Source organism: Saccopteryx leptura, chromosome 9 (genome assembly GCF_036850995.1).
Source record: "Saccopteryx leptura isolate mSacLep1 chromosome 9, mSacLep1_pri_phased_curated, whole genome shotgun sequence".
In the NCBI taxonomy this organism is placed as follows: Eukaryota; Metazoa; Chordata; class Mammalia; order Chiroptera; family Emballonuridae; genus Saccopteryx; species Saccopteryx leptura.
The window spans coordinates 91397532-91411639 of record NC_089511.1 but is presented as its reverse complement, the minus strand read 5'-3'; the positions used below and the strand labels follow the sequence as shown (position 1 = coordinate 91411639).

The 14108-nt window shown below is 49.6% G+C and overlaps 1 protein-coding gene across 1 annotated transcript in view; it reads left to right on the top strand.

The window, feature by feature from the left end:
• DRGX (dorsal root ganglia homeobox) overlaps positions 1–14108 on the top strand; it is a 40238-nt gene that overhangs the window by 2021 nt on the left and 24109 nt on the right. The window contains 5 exon segments of the mRNA XM_066349888.1: positions 2189–2286; positions 3559–3660; positions 6626–6748; positions 6750–6805; positions 6888–7000. Coding sequence (XP_066205985.1) covers positions 2189–2286; positions 3559–3660; positions 6626–6748; positions 6750–6805; positions 6888–7000 — 492 coding nt within the window.

Sequence of the window (14108 nt, the reverse complement as noted above, 5' to 3'; positions counted from 1 at the left end):
CTGAAAAATGAAATTCTCTTTCACTTTTTTTCTTTTTTTAAAAGTGCTCCCTATTGTTGGTTTCTTGTGATTCCTTTCAAGAAAAACATGTTTTACACTCATTTACGTATTTTCTCTCTAGGTGTTATGTTTTATTTGTATTGAAATCATACTGCCATGCCATTTCCATTTAGGACGTTGCTTTTTTCACTGCATATTATATATTTAAGCATTTTTTCCCATGTTGATGTATACAGATCTATTAACTTCTTTTAATTAACTGTGTAGTATTCCATTGAATTCTGTGCAGAAAGTGCCTCCTGATGGGAATTTTAGTTGTTTCCAGTTTTTTTCTAATTAGCAGATTGCCGGGAACACTCTTCTGTCTTTATTTTGTCACCCTTTATAAGTATATTCATAGATTATGTGCCTGCATGTGCATTTAAATTTTTGATGAACATTTTCGAGTTAGCTTCTAATAAGTCCACACCAATAGATGCTATTACAGATAGGTGAGGGCATACATGTTTGATTACAGTTGTAGCTGTACTAGGTATTATGATACACCTGATTTTTTTCTGCCAAAAAATCCAAAAAACAAAAACCATGGTGGAAATAGTAGTTAATTGTTCAGTTTTGTTTAATTATCAACAAGATTTAACATTTTCATAACATTATTGACTATTTTACTTATTTTTAAGTAACAAAAACCTTCACATTTTCCTCTATTCGGTTGTCAATCTTGGTTTCTATTAATTTGATGAAGCATCAGCCTTTTTTTAGGATTCGGTCTGACACACAGGGTTTCACTGAAGGTGTTATGTGTGTGTGAGCTGAACAACCAGTGTGGGACCAGCAGGTGGAAACTAGAAGGCTAAGACTGACTGTGATTGCGACCCTCAGAGATTATGTTCCATCCTCAACAGTCAAGTGCTTTGTTTCAAAAAGAAAACATTTGGTATTCCATACACAAAGAAAATTGCAAATAGTTGCTCTTTTAAGCTTTTAATGAACAGGAGAGAAATATTTATAACCAGGGTTTTGAGGAAAAATGCAGTTTGGACAAGAAGACGGAGTGAGAAGGCTTCAACAGAGAGTGGGGTAATTGTAGGGAAGGATGAGGCCTAGAGAGTGGAATAATAAGTAGGAGGGACTCCCTTTAGTGTACAGCGTTTTTAAAAGCCTAAAGGATCTTGTTTTTTTGGGACCGAGGCTCTTCTGACGGATGTGGTCCAGGCATTGTGGCTTGTCAATCCCTAATGCTGACCATGTGATTCTGAGACCAGAGCCCACGGCTGGTACAGCCTCCACTGGCTAATGGGAACTTGCTCAATTGTTTTCCTAAGAAGTCATGGTGGACTGTCAAGCAAACAGTACACATTTGGAAAATGATATGAATACACATGTGAGGCCAGCATCCCTTCTGGCTTTGCAGGAGCTGTGAAGGTTGCTGGGAGGGCAGTGGAGAGGACACCTTTCTTTCCAGGGGGGCAGAAGCAGTGGGTTCTTTATGAGCCTGGCGAGAAGGTGGGCTGCCCCTTGAGAGCGGCCCTGTGTCAGTCTGCTTGGAATTCAAGATAGTCGCTATTGGGGCAGATCCCTTGTTAATTGATACCTATATAACATATCCACTGCAGTGCTGATGAGCTGTGACCAAAGCTAATTAATATTCATTCATAAACTTCTTTCCTCCTTGTGTTCCAAAGTTAGGAGAAAAGTGCTGTGGAAAGCTGTGGGTGTTTTTTCTGCTGCCCCACCCCTAGTCTTTACCCCTTGTTTATAGAAATTCAGTCAGGTAGAGTAACAGGTGAGCAGAAAGAAAGCAGTAGCTTCTATGAAAGGATCTGAGGTAGGGAATCAGGTATGTGGGACCCAGGGCAGATGGGAGCCAGGGGACAGGCGAAGGCTCCTTCTCAAGCCAGTGACCCTTCTTGCCTGAGTCCAGAATTTCTCAAGAAGAGAACCTGGCTGTCTTGGGAAGTCAGGTCACCACCCACCCTATGAAATAGGCATAGTTGGGCCTAAACTCATAAATTGCTGGGAGAGAGAAAGAGAGCACAAGAGTGTGAAAAAGAAGAGGTTTAGTAAGAGGAGCAGAGGAAGACGCTTTGGGACGGTTGATGCCTCTGAATGAGCCTGTGCAGCCGGGAGGGGGTGTAGAACTGGGGGAGGCATGTTTCCCCAGGCCGATTCTGTCTCCTCTCACCAGGCTCTGCCCCTTTTGGCAACCACTCTACTGGAGACTTTGATGAGGGGTTCCTACGCAGAAAACAGCGCCGGAACCGGACAACGTTCACACTTCAGCAGGTACTGATGTGTTCTTTGCATAAAAATTAGCTGAAAGAAACATCAGAGTTTTAGTTGCTCTTCATCTTTTTTTTAATGTCTTTTTTATTTTATTTTATTTATTTATTTTTTACAGAGACAGAGAGTGAATCAGAGAGAGGGATAGACAGGGACAGACAGACAGGAACGGAGAGAGATGAGAAGCATCAATCATTAGTTTTTCATTGCACGTTGCAACACCTTAGTTGTTCATTGATTGTTTTCTCATATGTGCCTTGACCATGGGCTTTCAGCAGACTGAGTAACCCCTTGCTGGAGCCAGGGACCTTGGGTTCAAGCTAGTGGGCTTTTTGCTCAAACCAGATGAACCTGAGCTCAAGCTGGAGACCTCGGGGTCTTGAACCTGGGTCCTCTGCATCCCAGTCTGATGCTCTATCCACTGCGCCACCGCCTGGTCAGGCTTCATCTTTTAGAATAAGGTCAATTGAGTATGTTAACTGGGTCTTTCTGTTTTTTTAAACAACTTATGGGTCAAGGAATCTGTTTGGAGAGAAGGCAGAAGACTTTGACCTTATGATTCCAGGTAGTTAGAAAGGAGACAATGACGATTGCTCCCATTTGCTGAAGGCTGATGCTGGGGGAAACATTGTAACCCCAGCAGTATCACCTGAACCAAACTTCATAATCCTTGGAGGAGGGCAGGTAGGACATTCTCGTCACTGGTAGGTGGATGAGAAGAGGATGGGGCTCAAGAAGTCTACAGATTTGTAGAAGGTATTGCTGCCCATCATGGATGGGCTACTATGGGAACCTGATATTTTAGCTTCCTGGATCTGGGCACATTCTCTTAGATTTGGTCAACCTTGGAGCACACAGGGAGCCATTAGTCAGGGAGGCGACTCAAACTCTCCCCTATGCAGTTGCTGTGGAAGGGCATCTGCAAGTTGTTACGGTGAATGCTGTGTGGCTCACTCTTCCTCCTGAGGCGCCCTTCCATGCCGATTCCTATGAGCATACTTAAACATAGGTGCATGGCAACAGTTACAACTTTCTTTTATTTCTACTTCTCACGGGGAAGCATTGAGATCACCAGCAAGATGTAGCTCCTCAGTTATCAGCAGCTGAAATTTTAATCCCAAGGGATCCTTCCAAACAGTGCTTTTCTCCCTCTTCGCTCCCTATTTGGTCTGTGCAACAACTTCCTCTCCACTCTCGGCAGATTTGAAATCTGGCACCTGCTCCCTCTCACCTAGCCACAACCTCTCACCAGTAAATACGTCTTCCCTTTACCAGCTGGAAGCCCTCGAGGCGGTTTTTGCCCAGACGCACTACCCTGATGTATTCACCAGAGAGGAGCTGGCCATGAAGATCAACCTCACAGAAGCCAGAGTGCAGGTGCGCTTTCTTCTGCTCAATTATTTAACTCCCTAATATTAAAACTGGCAAACTTTTTTTTGACATCATGACTGCAGAGTGCACATTTGGCCAAAGAAAGCAAATGAAGACAATCTGTCATTTTCATGATGCACTTTAATAACATCAACATAATGTGGAATATTAGATTAGGTTGATTAATCGGTCATTCATAATTAACTAGTGATAATGTTCTACACTAATTTGTCCGTGTCTCTAAGGTACTAAATTACATCAATGCACATCCATTTCCTTGCTTTGGAAAAAAAAAAAGAGCTGAGATGCTCTTCTCAAAGCAGCTCTGACCACTCCAGGCTAAGACCGGTCAATTGCAGAGAACTGTATTTTCAGATGGAAACATGGTTAGGATCTGCTTTCCAGAAATTGCATCAGGCCCAACTTTACCCCGGCATGAGGACTCTTTTAGAGAATGAACTCAAAGAACATGAGCAATTTAAAAATCTTTAAACAGCCGCGGTGGAAGGGCTGCGCGAAGACCAGGCTGGCCTGCCTTGCCCATCTCCCTGAGCAGGGTCCCCTCCTGACACCACGCGGTGATCACTTTAAGTGCACAGACACGGCGAGCCCGCAGATGTGCCGGGGCCAGGCACAGGGGGAACAGATTCGCAGTGCCATCTCTCTGGGCAAGCTATTCTTTGAGCACAATTATATATTCATTTTATTTATGGGGCTTCCTCCATGCTGTTTTTGTTCTCTCTTTAATGTCGGGGCTTGGGGTTAAGACTATGCAAAGATCTAATTGTCGGAAATATAATAGTTTGCTTTCTGTTCCCCTGGGTCATGTTAGTATCTCTTAAAAACCAATGGCTGAAGAGAGATAATGGAATTCTGAGCAGTAAATTGGGGGTTGTAAACAAATTATTTCCCCTATAATCAGATTATGTGATCCTGATTATTAAATCTGAACATGAATCATTGGTCATATGTGGGCAAATTAAATCGATTATTATTTGGAAATGAAAATCTCCTTTGGCCAGAATGCAGTTTCTCCTTTCTTTCTTTCTTTTTTTTTTTTTTTTTTTAATGCCAGCTTGCCAATAGCTGCCTAAAGACCAAACTGCAAATTGAGATAAATGACACAATTATTGAGCATTCAGAAGTGGAAGATCATAACTTCTCCCCGAAAGGTGCAAGGGTGAGATAGAGGGTGGTGACAATTAAAGCTGGGGATTGTCATTGAGGCTGTTGTTGGCTATTATGCAAACAGACAATGGCCAGGGACATTTGTTTCCCTGAGCTTCCTGTGCCTCCCTCCCTTGTGTGCCTGTGTGCAGGGACACTGGCTTCAGGCTTCTGTGGCGGGAAGGGAGATGTGTTTACATTTATACGGCTTGCTCATTCAAATATGATTAATGTTCTATAAAGCAGGGTCTTAATCGAAGCTGATGTTGTCAAACAATAACTAAATAGGGAAATAAACGACTCCATCATGCTCTTTCCTCAGAAGCAGGCGAACTGTCAGTGCAAAGTCATTAAAATATGATAATGAAAAATAGCTCAATTAAATGTTGTCATAGCTGTGACCTTCATTCAATTAAGACGCAAGAAAGTGTCTACATTTTGCTTTGCATTTAACGGCCTTAAATTTAGACTATAGATAACATCATTATTCAATGGTTGGTGATATGTGCAATTAAAAGCCAACTAGATTAAAAAGAGAGAGAGAAGGGAAGCCCAATAAAGGAGAATGAAGACTCAGAGGTGGAGTGGGCTGGCAGAGAGCTCAGCCTCCAGACCCAGGTGCTCTCCGTGCCTGTCTGCTGACAGGAGGAGGAGAGGATGCCCGGGAGCAGGAGGAAGGTGTAACCGAGCCTTATTTTTTAAGCCAGGTATTCTCTCTTAAGAGAAGGAGGAAGAGGTTTTGCTGGATGGAGTGAAAGAGCAGCACAATTTCACTGACCTTGGGAAACACGTTGGGCCCAGGCTGCCCAGCTGCCATGAGGCTGTCTTTCTGCAAATGCAGCCTTGGTTTCCAAGGCTTAAAGAATTCTGCACCACCCTCTAAGATGGTACTTAGAGCATGTGAAACCTAAGCTGTCTCCTAGCCTGAGGATGGCAGAGATGATAACGTGAGCCAATATTCACCTTGTGATGGCTCTCTGGGCACCTGGTACCTGTGCTCAGTGTGTTTGTGCATCTGTGAAAATCTTCCCAATAATCCTGGGGGTGGCCACTATTGTTGTTCCCAGACAGTTTTGGGATCATGGCCACCAGTCAAGCCACTGGGTTTCACATTGTGGGTCTGCCACTTAACATCTGAATGACCTGGGCAAGTTAACTGACCTCCTGTGCCCAGTTTCCTTACCTGTAAAGTGGAGACATCTGGACTGCCCACCTCACAGGATTGCAGTGGACTCTAAACAAGATTCACTGGGGTTCAGAGTTCTAAACTAGAAACGGCTCCCGAGTCAGTGTTTCTAATGGGTATATGATGTGCGAGAGTTGAGTTCAGGATTAATCACGAATATGAGGCCAGACACCCTCAGGTGCTCAGGACAAACCTGTTGGAAGTGTAAATAAGTATTTGAATGAGAAAACTTCAGGCAGTGTTTTGTAAATGGCTTAATGATACCTGCACACTTTCAAGGAAATAATTTCACATCAAATAAATGTACTTATTCACATACATTGACAATTCCCTCAAAACAACAGTTTTGCCTTTACAATGGGCAATACATTTGGATACGTTCTATGACTTAACGTTCTACACTGATGTTCTGACCCGTCCATGGCCTGCAGCTGCAGCTCAGAGAGCACTGCTTTGGCTGGCTTTGGGGCGCGGGGAGGCTATGCCTCTGCATGCCCACGGCTGCCAGGTGAGCCGTGAGAGCTGGGCATGGGGTCTGGCGTTTGGGCTTGGGTTGGGTGCCTTCCTCATGTCTGATATTTGGCCTTCGTTGGGTGTGTTTTTCTTCTGGGGATCCAGGTTTGGTTCCAGAATCGAAGGGCCAAATGGAGGAAAACAGAGAGAGGGACCTCTGACCAGGAGCCGGGAGCCAAGGAGTCCATGGCAGAGGTGACGTCACCGCCTGTGAGAAATGTCAATTCTCCCCCCCCCTGGGGACCAGGGCCGGGGCAAGAAGGAGGCCCTGGAGGCCCAGCAGAGGTGAGGCTGGCTGGATCCTCGGGCTGAAAGGGCTGGTGGGCACACAGGGTTGGCAACTCAGGTGATTTTCTTTCCTTGCCAGCCTGGGGCGAACAGTAGCACCCACGGGACCTTTCTTTCCCTCTTGCCTGCCGGGGACCCTCCTGAATACAGCCACGTATGCGCAGGCCCTGTCACATGTCGCCTCCCTGAAAGGTGAGTTTGGCTCTGCTGCTGTGGATTCTGGACATGGTCTAATTGACCTGCTTTCTCGATGAGGCTCGTCATTGCACCTGGGGCTGGTGCAGCTCCTATTCTGTCCATCACAGCTGGGGCCGTTTCCACATGTCCTCTTGTGTGTTTCCCACATGGCCTGAGAACACAGTGGATGTTGTCCACCTCACTGAGCCTGGCAGGGGCTGTGTGAGAGGTCGTTGATTCAAACATGACTGCTCATGTTCGTAGACTGCTCTTCATCACAGAACAGTTTGCAGAGCTCACCTGCAGCTCACAGGTGAGGCTGGGGAGGGGCAGTCAGCCCAGCTTAATAGGCCCTCTCCATGTGTGCAGTTTGCCACCTGCTTGCCCCAGGAACTCCTGATGTCACCGGTTGGAATAGTTAGGATTTGTGTTTTTCTGAGGTTTGCTCCCTCCTCAGTGGCTCTTGTTGGAAGGATGGAAAACACTGGGAACCTTTTGTCAGGCCAGAGAAAGGATTTCCTGGGAACTGTCACTCCAGGATTTCTGGGCACCCCTGCTGGATGAATGGGCCCATTTCAATTCTTGGCTCCCACCCTCTCCTCCTATGATGGGTCAGACTGCTGTGCTGGCCCTAGGTGAGTCCAAGCATCCCCCAAAGTTAAAAACTTCCATGGGCACGACAACACAGTTCTGTGTTGGATGGGCTGATTAGTCAGTAATGCACTGAGATGTCTTATTTAAGAGCATTCTGTGGGCAATCTTAAATTCATGGCCCTGAGGTAAGAATCAAATGCCATTTGCAACCCAGTTTAGAAGCTCCACTGTTTATGTGCCTGGGGCAAGAAGAGTGGTACAGTTTGGTGGGTTGTTGGTTTCACAAAGGCAGGTAGATAAAAAGATTTCTATTGGACAGGATTAGTCCTGTTGACTAGGACTTGCCAGACCTAATGGTGTATGTATGATCAATAATATTATGTTTTATGCCATATTAACAGTAATATATACTTGCTTATTATTCATGGGGAATATAATTTAATGCACGATATGCATAGGTTATAATCGGTCATCATTCATGCTGGGGAGGCACTTTTGGGTTTTTTGAGTCTTTGTATAAGGTACAAGGAGTAGTTTAATTAGAATGGGCCCCAGAGAAGGTCTGGGGATGTCAGTGTTTGTGTCCCCTGGGGCCTGGCCTGTCACAGGGGTCTGAGAGCTGAGAGTGCATAAACAACCATAGGCGTTTTCCTGATAATGGGTGGAGGGACAGGCCACCCCCAGGGTGTCCCCCTCTTGTTCAGTGTTAGAGTCCAGGGGAAGAGCAAAGCTGTGATGGCCCCTCCTTGGGGAATCTCCTGAAGGGGGAGAAAGGCCACCCTAGGCACGGAGCACAGCCTGTACAAAGACGGGGTGGGGGTGGGGCGATGGGCAGAGAGCAGGCTGTTCTGGACACGAGCGGGAGCTGGGCCCCGGTGGGAGAGCTCAGAAGTAGGTGCGGGGCCCAGCAGGGGTGGAGCTGGAAGGCCTCGAGCACCACACTCCTGGATTTGGACTTTCCACTATCGGAGGTGGGGCCCCAAAGCCTGGAGCCACGGCTGGGTGGACCAGGTAACTGGGCAGGAGTGGAGGAGGCTTAGTGACATCCAACTCTGGGCCCTGCACCCTCCTAGCACTTCCTCCAGCTACAGTGACTCAGTTCGCCGGAGACCACAGAGAGACCCTCATACCCCCCCCCCCCCCACGGTGTCCTTGGGACATATCCACAGACACAATAAGCTGGTAGGGTGCTATAGATGGGGAGTCAGCCACCTGGAAGGGGCTTACCAATGGGACTTGGGTGTCAGCTGGTCTGGCTGGGGGAACAGTCATGTGTCTGTCTGTCGAATCCTCTCTGCTTCAGTGAGGGTTTAGTTGAATTCTGAAGCCCTGGTGGAGGCTGTGGTGGCTGAAGGAAGGTTGACAGGGCCACCCTGCCAGGCAGAATGGCATCTGGCTGGGGGGCCAAGGGCAGTGGTAAGAGGGGGACAAAGCAGTGCCTTGTGCCTCCCACAGTCTGACCCAGGACAGAGGTAGGGTTTGGTGTCAGAGATTGGTAGGAGGGGCCAGAAACTCTGTCAGCCCTCTTATCTTCCCTTGTGTCCCCTCTGCTCGACCCTCCTGCCCTTCCCTGAGCCCCTTTCCTTGACTCCAGGGAAACACTCTTTCCTGGACGCTGCCCTTGCCATGGGGCTGGGGACATGGGGTACGTAGGAGCCTTCAGAGTGACAGGAATCACAGCGTGCTTATCAAACTGGGGAGCCTCTTTGCACATTGTAGTGACTCTGCTAGGGTGGCCTTTATATCCCTGCAAGGAGTTCTTCCTGACTGTGGGCAAGGGGAAGAGACATGTGGGGCAGACAGCGCTCCCGGGGTTCCCGGGTCAGGCAGGCAGTGAGTGATGTGATCGCGAAGAGGCATGGTATCTGCTTCCCCAACACAGGAGAGCTCTTCCTCACTTTTTTTGAAACAGGTGACCTCTTGGCCTGTTTGTCATTTCCCACTTTTGAGAGAGGCATGGGGAAAGGCACACTGCTCGTGTTGTCAGAAACAGTTATTTGAGGAGCATGCTAAGGGGCACCCTCAGATCCAGGCTGGGCGGAGGTGAGGATGGGGGTGAACCAGAGAGCAGCCACCATTCAAGGGTCAAATGTCAGCTGACTGTGGCCAAGAGGCAATATAGACACAGCATTGCCAGAATAGGATTTTGATGAAGCTGGAAATCTGGATTTTTATCAGAAATGTTCCCATCTTTCGAATGTTGCCTCCAAGTCTTTGGGGCTCAATTGGTACTTTCTTGGCCAGACCAGCCCTTGGACTGCCACTTTGTGAAGGGGTTTTCTTCTGCCCACTCCCACCTCTGCTTTCTGCGATCTCCTCCCTGCATATATAGCTCCTCCTGGGCTTCCCCCCTCCCCCCCACACAAAGCTCCCCTTCCATGGCTCATCTCAACACCTCTCACCAGCATGGCCGCTTCCCAGCAGCCTCTGAGCGCTGGAAGCTAAGGCACATTGTGAAGGGAGGAAATGAGCACTTACTCAAAACCTCTGCTGGACTCTGCGGGGGGTTGTGTGCTGTAGCTCCATTTCCTTCTTAAGGTAGTGCTGCAAGGCTCACGCAAGAAGGGCTCTGTGGTTACATGGTTGCCCTGAGATAACGGTTGATGTTGGTCAGGACATCTCTATATTCTAAAAAGTGACTGACCCCACATGGTGGCACCTCCGGAAGAGAGGTTCCTGGGGCTGGCTCTGAGTCACTGGTTAGCATGGCCCTGTTCCAGACCAGGTGAACCAGGCAGAACCTGGAGACATGCTTGGGGACCTCATCTTCCACCTTGCACCTAGGGTGAGAAGTGTGTACCTCTTAAGTCAGTGTCTAAACAGCCCTGGGGTTAATGCTCCATGGTTTTGCGGGACGTTTGTAAAGCGCTTTGGGGCCAGGATGGCTTTCTGACTCCTATAGCCCACACCTTCCCAATCGCCCAAGCTATAGAATTTGGGCCCAAGAGTTGACCAGCTGCAAGTTTCTAGGGCCTGGCTTAGTGCCAGAGACCTCTGGGCTGTAACCCACCCTCTCTCCCCTGAAGTGCACCCTCAGAGGTGGTGGGAAGCCAGGTGCTGGCAGGACTGGTGGCTGAACCAAGCTCTCCTTCTTTTGAGCCTGAGCATCTCATGGGCTGCTGGCCAGCAGGGAGACTACCTTAGCTAGTGGGAGGGGCTTCATGGAAAGGTGCTAGAAGGTTCCCTTCTGGGCTTCTAAGCCCATTGTTTTATTATTATTGTTATTATGATGATGATGATTTAATTTTTTAGTGAGAGGAGGGGAGACAGACAGACTCCCACATGTATCCCAACTGAAATCCACCCAGCAAGCCCACTAGGGGGCGATGCTCTACCCACCTGGGGCCATTGCTCTGCTACGACAGAGCCATTTTTTAGCACCTGAGGCAGAGGCCATGGAGCCATCTTCAGTGCCTGGGTCCAACTTGCTTCAATCGAGCCATGGCTGCAGGAGGGGTAGAGAATAAAGAGAAAGAGAGAGAGAGAGAGAGAGAGAGAGAGAGAGAGAGAGAAGCAAGAGGTGAAGGGGTGGAGAAGCAGATGGGTGCTTCTCCTGTGTGCCCTGACTGGGAATTGAACCTGGGACTTCCACACTCTGGGCCAATGCTCTACCACTGAGCCAACTGGCCAGGGCTTAAGCCCTGCACCCTGGCCAGGTGTTTTTCACAAGTAAGACACTTAGGCTGGGGAGGAAGTGTCACTTACTCACACATCACTCATGTGTGACACTAGGTCTCCCCTTTGTGGTCTAGGCTCCTCTCTGCAGAGTTCTGATGCTTCCTTTATTCCCAGCACCAACATTTATGCATTCATTCCTCTGATGAGCACTGCTGGTAGATGCCCTGGACCACACCCTGCTTCTCCCCAGCCAGTCAAGATAGCTAAGAGTCTCATCCAGAACCACCCATGTGAACTGAACCCCATCACCCCTTCCAAGCTGGAGATCCTAACCCATTCCTCTCCAGGCCTATGGCAACTTGCAAATGACCCAGAAGAAATAAATCAAAGTGATTCTAAGCTCTCAGACCCAAACCAGCACTCATGTCTCCTTCCTCATGCCGTGTGGTCCTAAGGGGACCACACAGCCCTGGACTGAAGACAGCAAGTGTCCTGGAGAAGGCCACCAAGGTGGTGGCCTCCCTCCAGACTTCACTCTAGGTGCTGCTCCTCTGAGCCTGCAGACCCGCGTCTCCAGGCCGGACTTGGGAAACAGAGCTGAGCTGCATGCTGCAGCAGCACCTGGCCTGGGTGCAGGGACACTGCAGGACTCCCAGAGGGCATCCAGAGTACCCCACCTAGTGGTCCCAGAACTGTGGGCCTAGGGAGCAAAATATATAGTTACAAGTTGAAGGACTCTGAGTTGGGTCCTTGTGTCTTGGTTCTAGGCATTGTTGTGACAAATGGGAAGTCCTCACCTGGGATATACTGAGAGCCCTCCCAGAGTGTTTATGGGTAGCTCAGGGCCTCTGAGGCACAGTGTCCTGAGTCTCGTTAAGTAGTGGCTCTTGAATCCCATAACCCCTTGAATGTAGTTTTACGGGAACTCAGATTCACTTGCTTTGAATGGGCTCTGAAAATGGGAGTGCGCATGGAATACCAGTTGTCCTCTCCTGAGCAGGTAGCACGACGAGGAGGAAAGGAGCGGGCAGGACTGATCAGGAGTGCTGGTACCAGATCCAGACGCCCCGCACCACTGGACCCCAGAGCACAGAGTTGCCTACATGGTGAGGCGAAGCTTTGCCTCCCCGGCGAGTGGGTGGCAGCCCGAGCCCGTCAGCTCTGTGGCTGTGCCCCAGAACACGCCAGTGGATCAGGGTTTTGCTCTTTAATCTTGAGATCATGGGGAAAGGGGCCCAGAACATATGAAGGGGGCAGAGGCAGCCGCTGCGCTGAGTTTTTGCGCACAGACTGAGAAGCCGGCAGTGAGAGACTCCGGATTGTGGTTTTCTTAAGAAATTAGGTAGACTAATTTTGATTCCTTGAAGGTGCCTGTTGTGAGCAGGGGGCTGAGGTTTGGAAGCACCTGGAATGCCAAGGAAATCAAGATCAGACTGTAAGTTCACTGAGTTTGGACATCTACCTGGCGTGGAGCTGCCGTGGCACACGGCGCAGCTCAGCGCGGTGGTTCTGCCTCCGGCTTCCCCCGGGGCCGTGGCACACGGGGCAGCTCAGCGCGGTGGTTCTGCCTCCGGCTTCCCCCGGGGCCGTGGCACACGGCGCAGCTCAGCGCGGTGGTTCTGCCTCCGGCTTCCCCCGGGGCCGTGGCACACGGCGCAGCTCAGCGCGGTGGTTCTGCCTCCGGCTTCCCCCGGGGCCGTGGCACACGGCGCAGCTCAGCGTGGTGGTTCTGCCTCCGGCTTCTCCCGGGGCCGTGGCACACGGCGCAGCTCAGCGTGGTGGTTCTGCCTCCGGCTTCCCCCGGGGCCGTGGTACACGGCGCAGCTCAGCGTGGTGGTCCTGCCTCCGGCTTCCCCCGGGCCCCTGCACTGTGAGTCTGCGCTGGGGGCGTGTGCTCTGCTGCCCAGTGCTCCAGCTTGGGCAGAAGTCTGAGACACAAGGCTGAGTCAGGACACGGAGCTGTCTGTGCACTGAGGGAGGTGTCTGGATAGGTCAGCAAGGCTGCGCCAGCAACAGGAGGTCGTGGCCCTTCTGGGGCAGCTGGTCAAGCAGTGTTCCCAAGGGAAGGGGTGGGAGACTGCCCTCCTCCGGGCTCTGCTGCCTCGGCCCTCAAACGGGCATCAGGCCGTCCTTATCAGGATATGAGACTGAGCTGGCCACCTCAGGCCAAGAACCTGCCTCCTGGAGACCAAGCAAGGTAATTGAAAAGCAGGCACTTGTGGGGGTTTCCTCCTTTAATTGTTGAGGAGCCAACCAGCACAGTGGCTTCAAGCGAAGACTCTGGGTGGGCTGCCTATGTGAATTCTCTCTCTTCATCCTCTAGCCGAGTAAGTCTGGAGTGGAGTGCTAGAGCTCTCTGTCTCTGCTTTCTCTTCTGTAAAGTGGAGATTTGTTCTTCAAAGGACTGGAGTCATAGGACTGAATGAAGAGCATGTATGTAGAACATCTGAGGTCCTTAGAAGAGTGTGTGGCACATGAGAGGTACTCAGTAAACACCATCCTTTGTATGAACCAGGTTCCTCCGTTCTCTTTTCCCACTTACTGGGTCCCACTCACCTGTAAAGGACCTGATAAAATGTCTGCTTCTCCCAAACTTCTCTCATTTCTCTGAGCTTTATTGTAGCTGATAGTCACCTATTCTGTCAAGTTCCCCTTGTTCCAGTTTTTGACAGTGGTGGGTGCTCCTTCTCGTTCCCAGTACAATTTCCCGGTCAGGCCTGTCCCTCCCTGGGGGCTCTCCAGGCTGTCATGTGCTTTGGACTCTGGGGTAGTCCTAGAAGACTCATCCTGGCCAGGCATGCAGTTCAGTTACTGTGTTCCACTATTGGGTGTGCAATGGAAACTTTCAAACAAAAAGGTAGCAGGATCCTACCCCATGCGAGGAGGATTTGCATAACAAGAACGGGTGCCC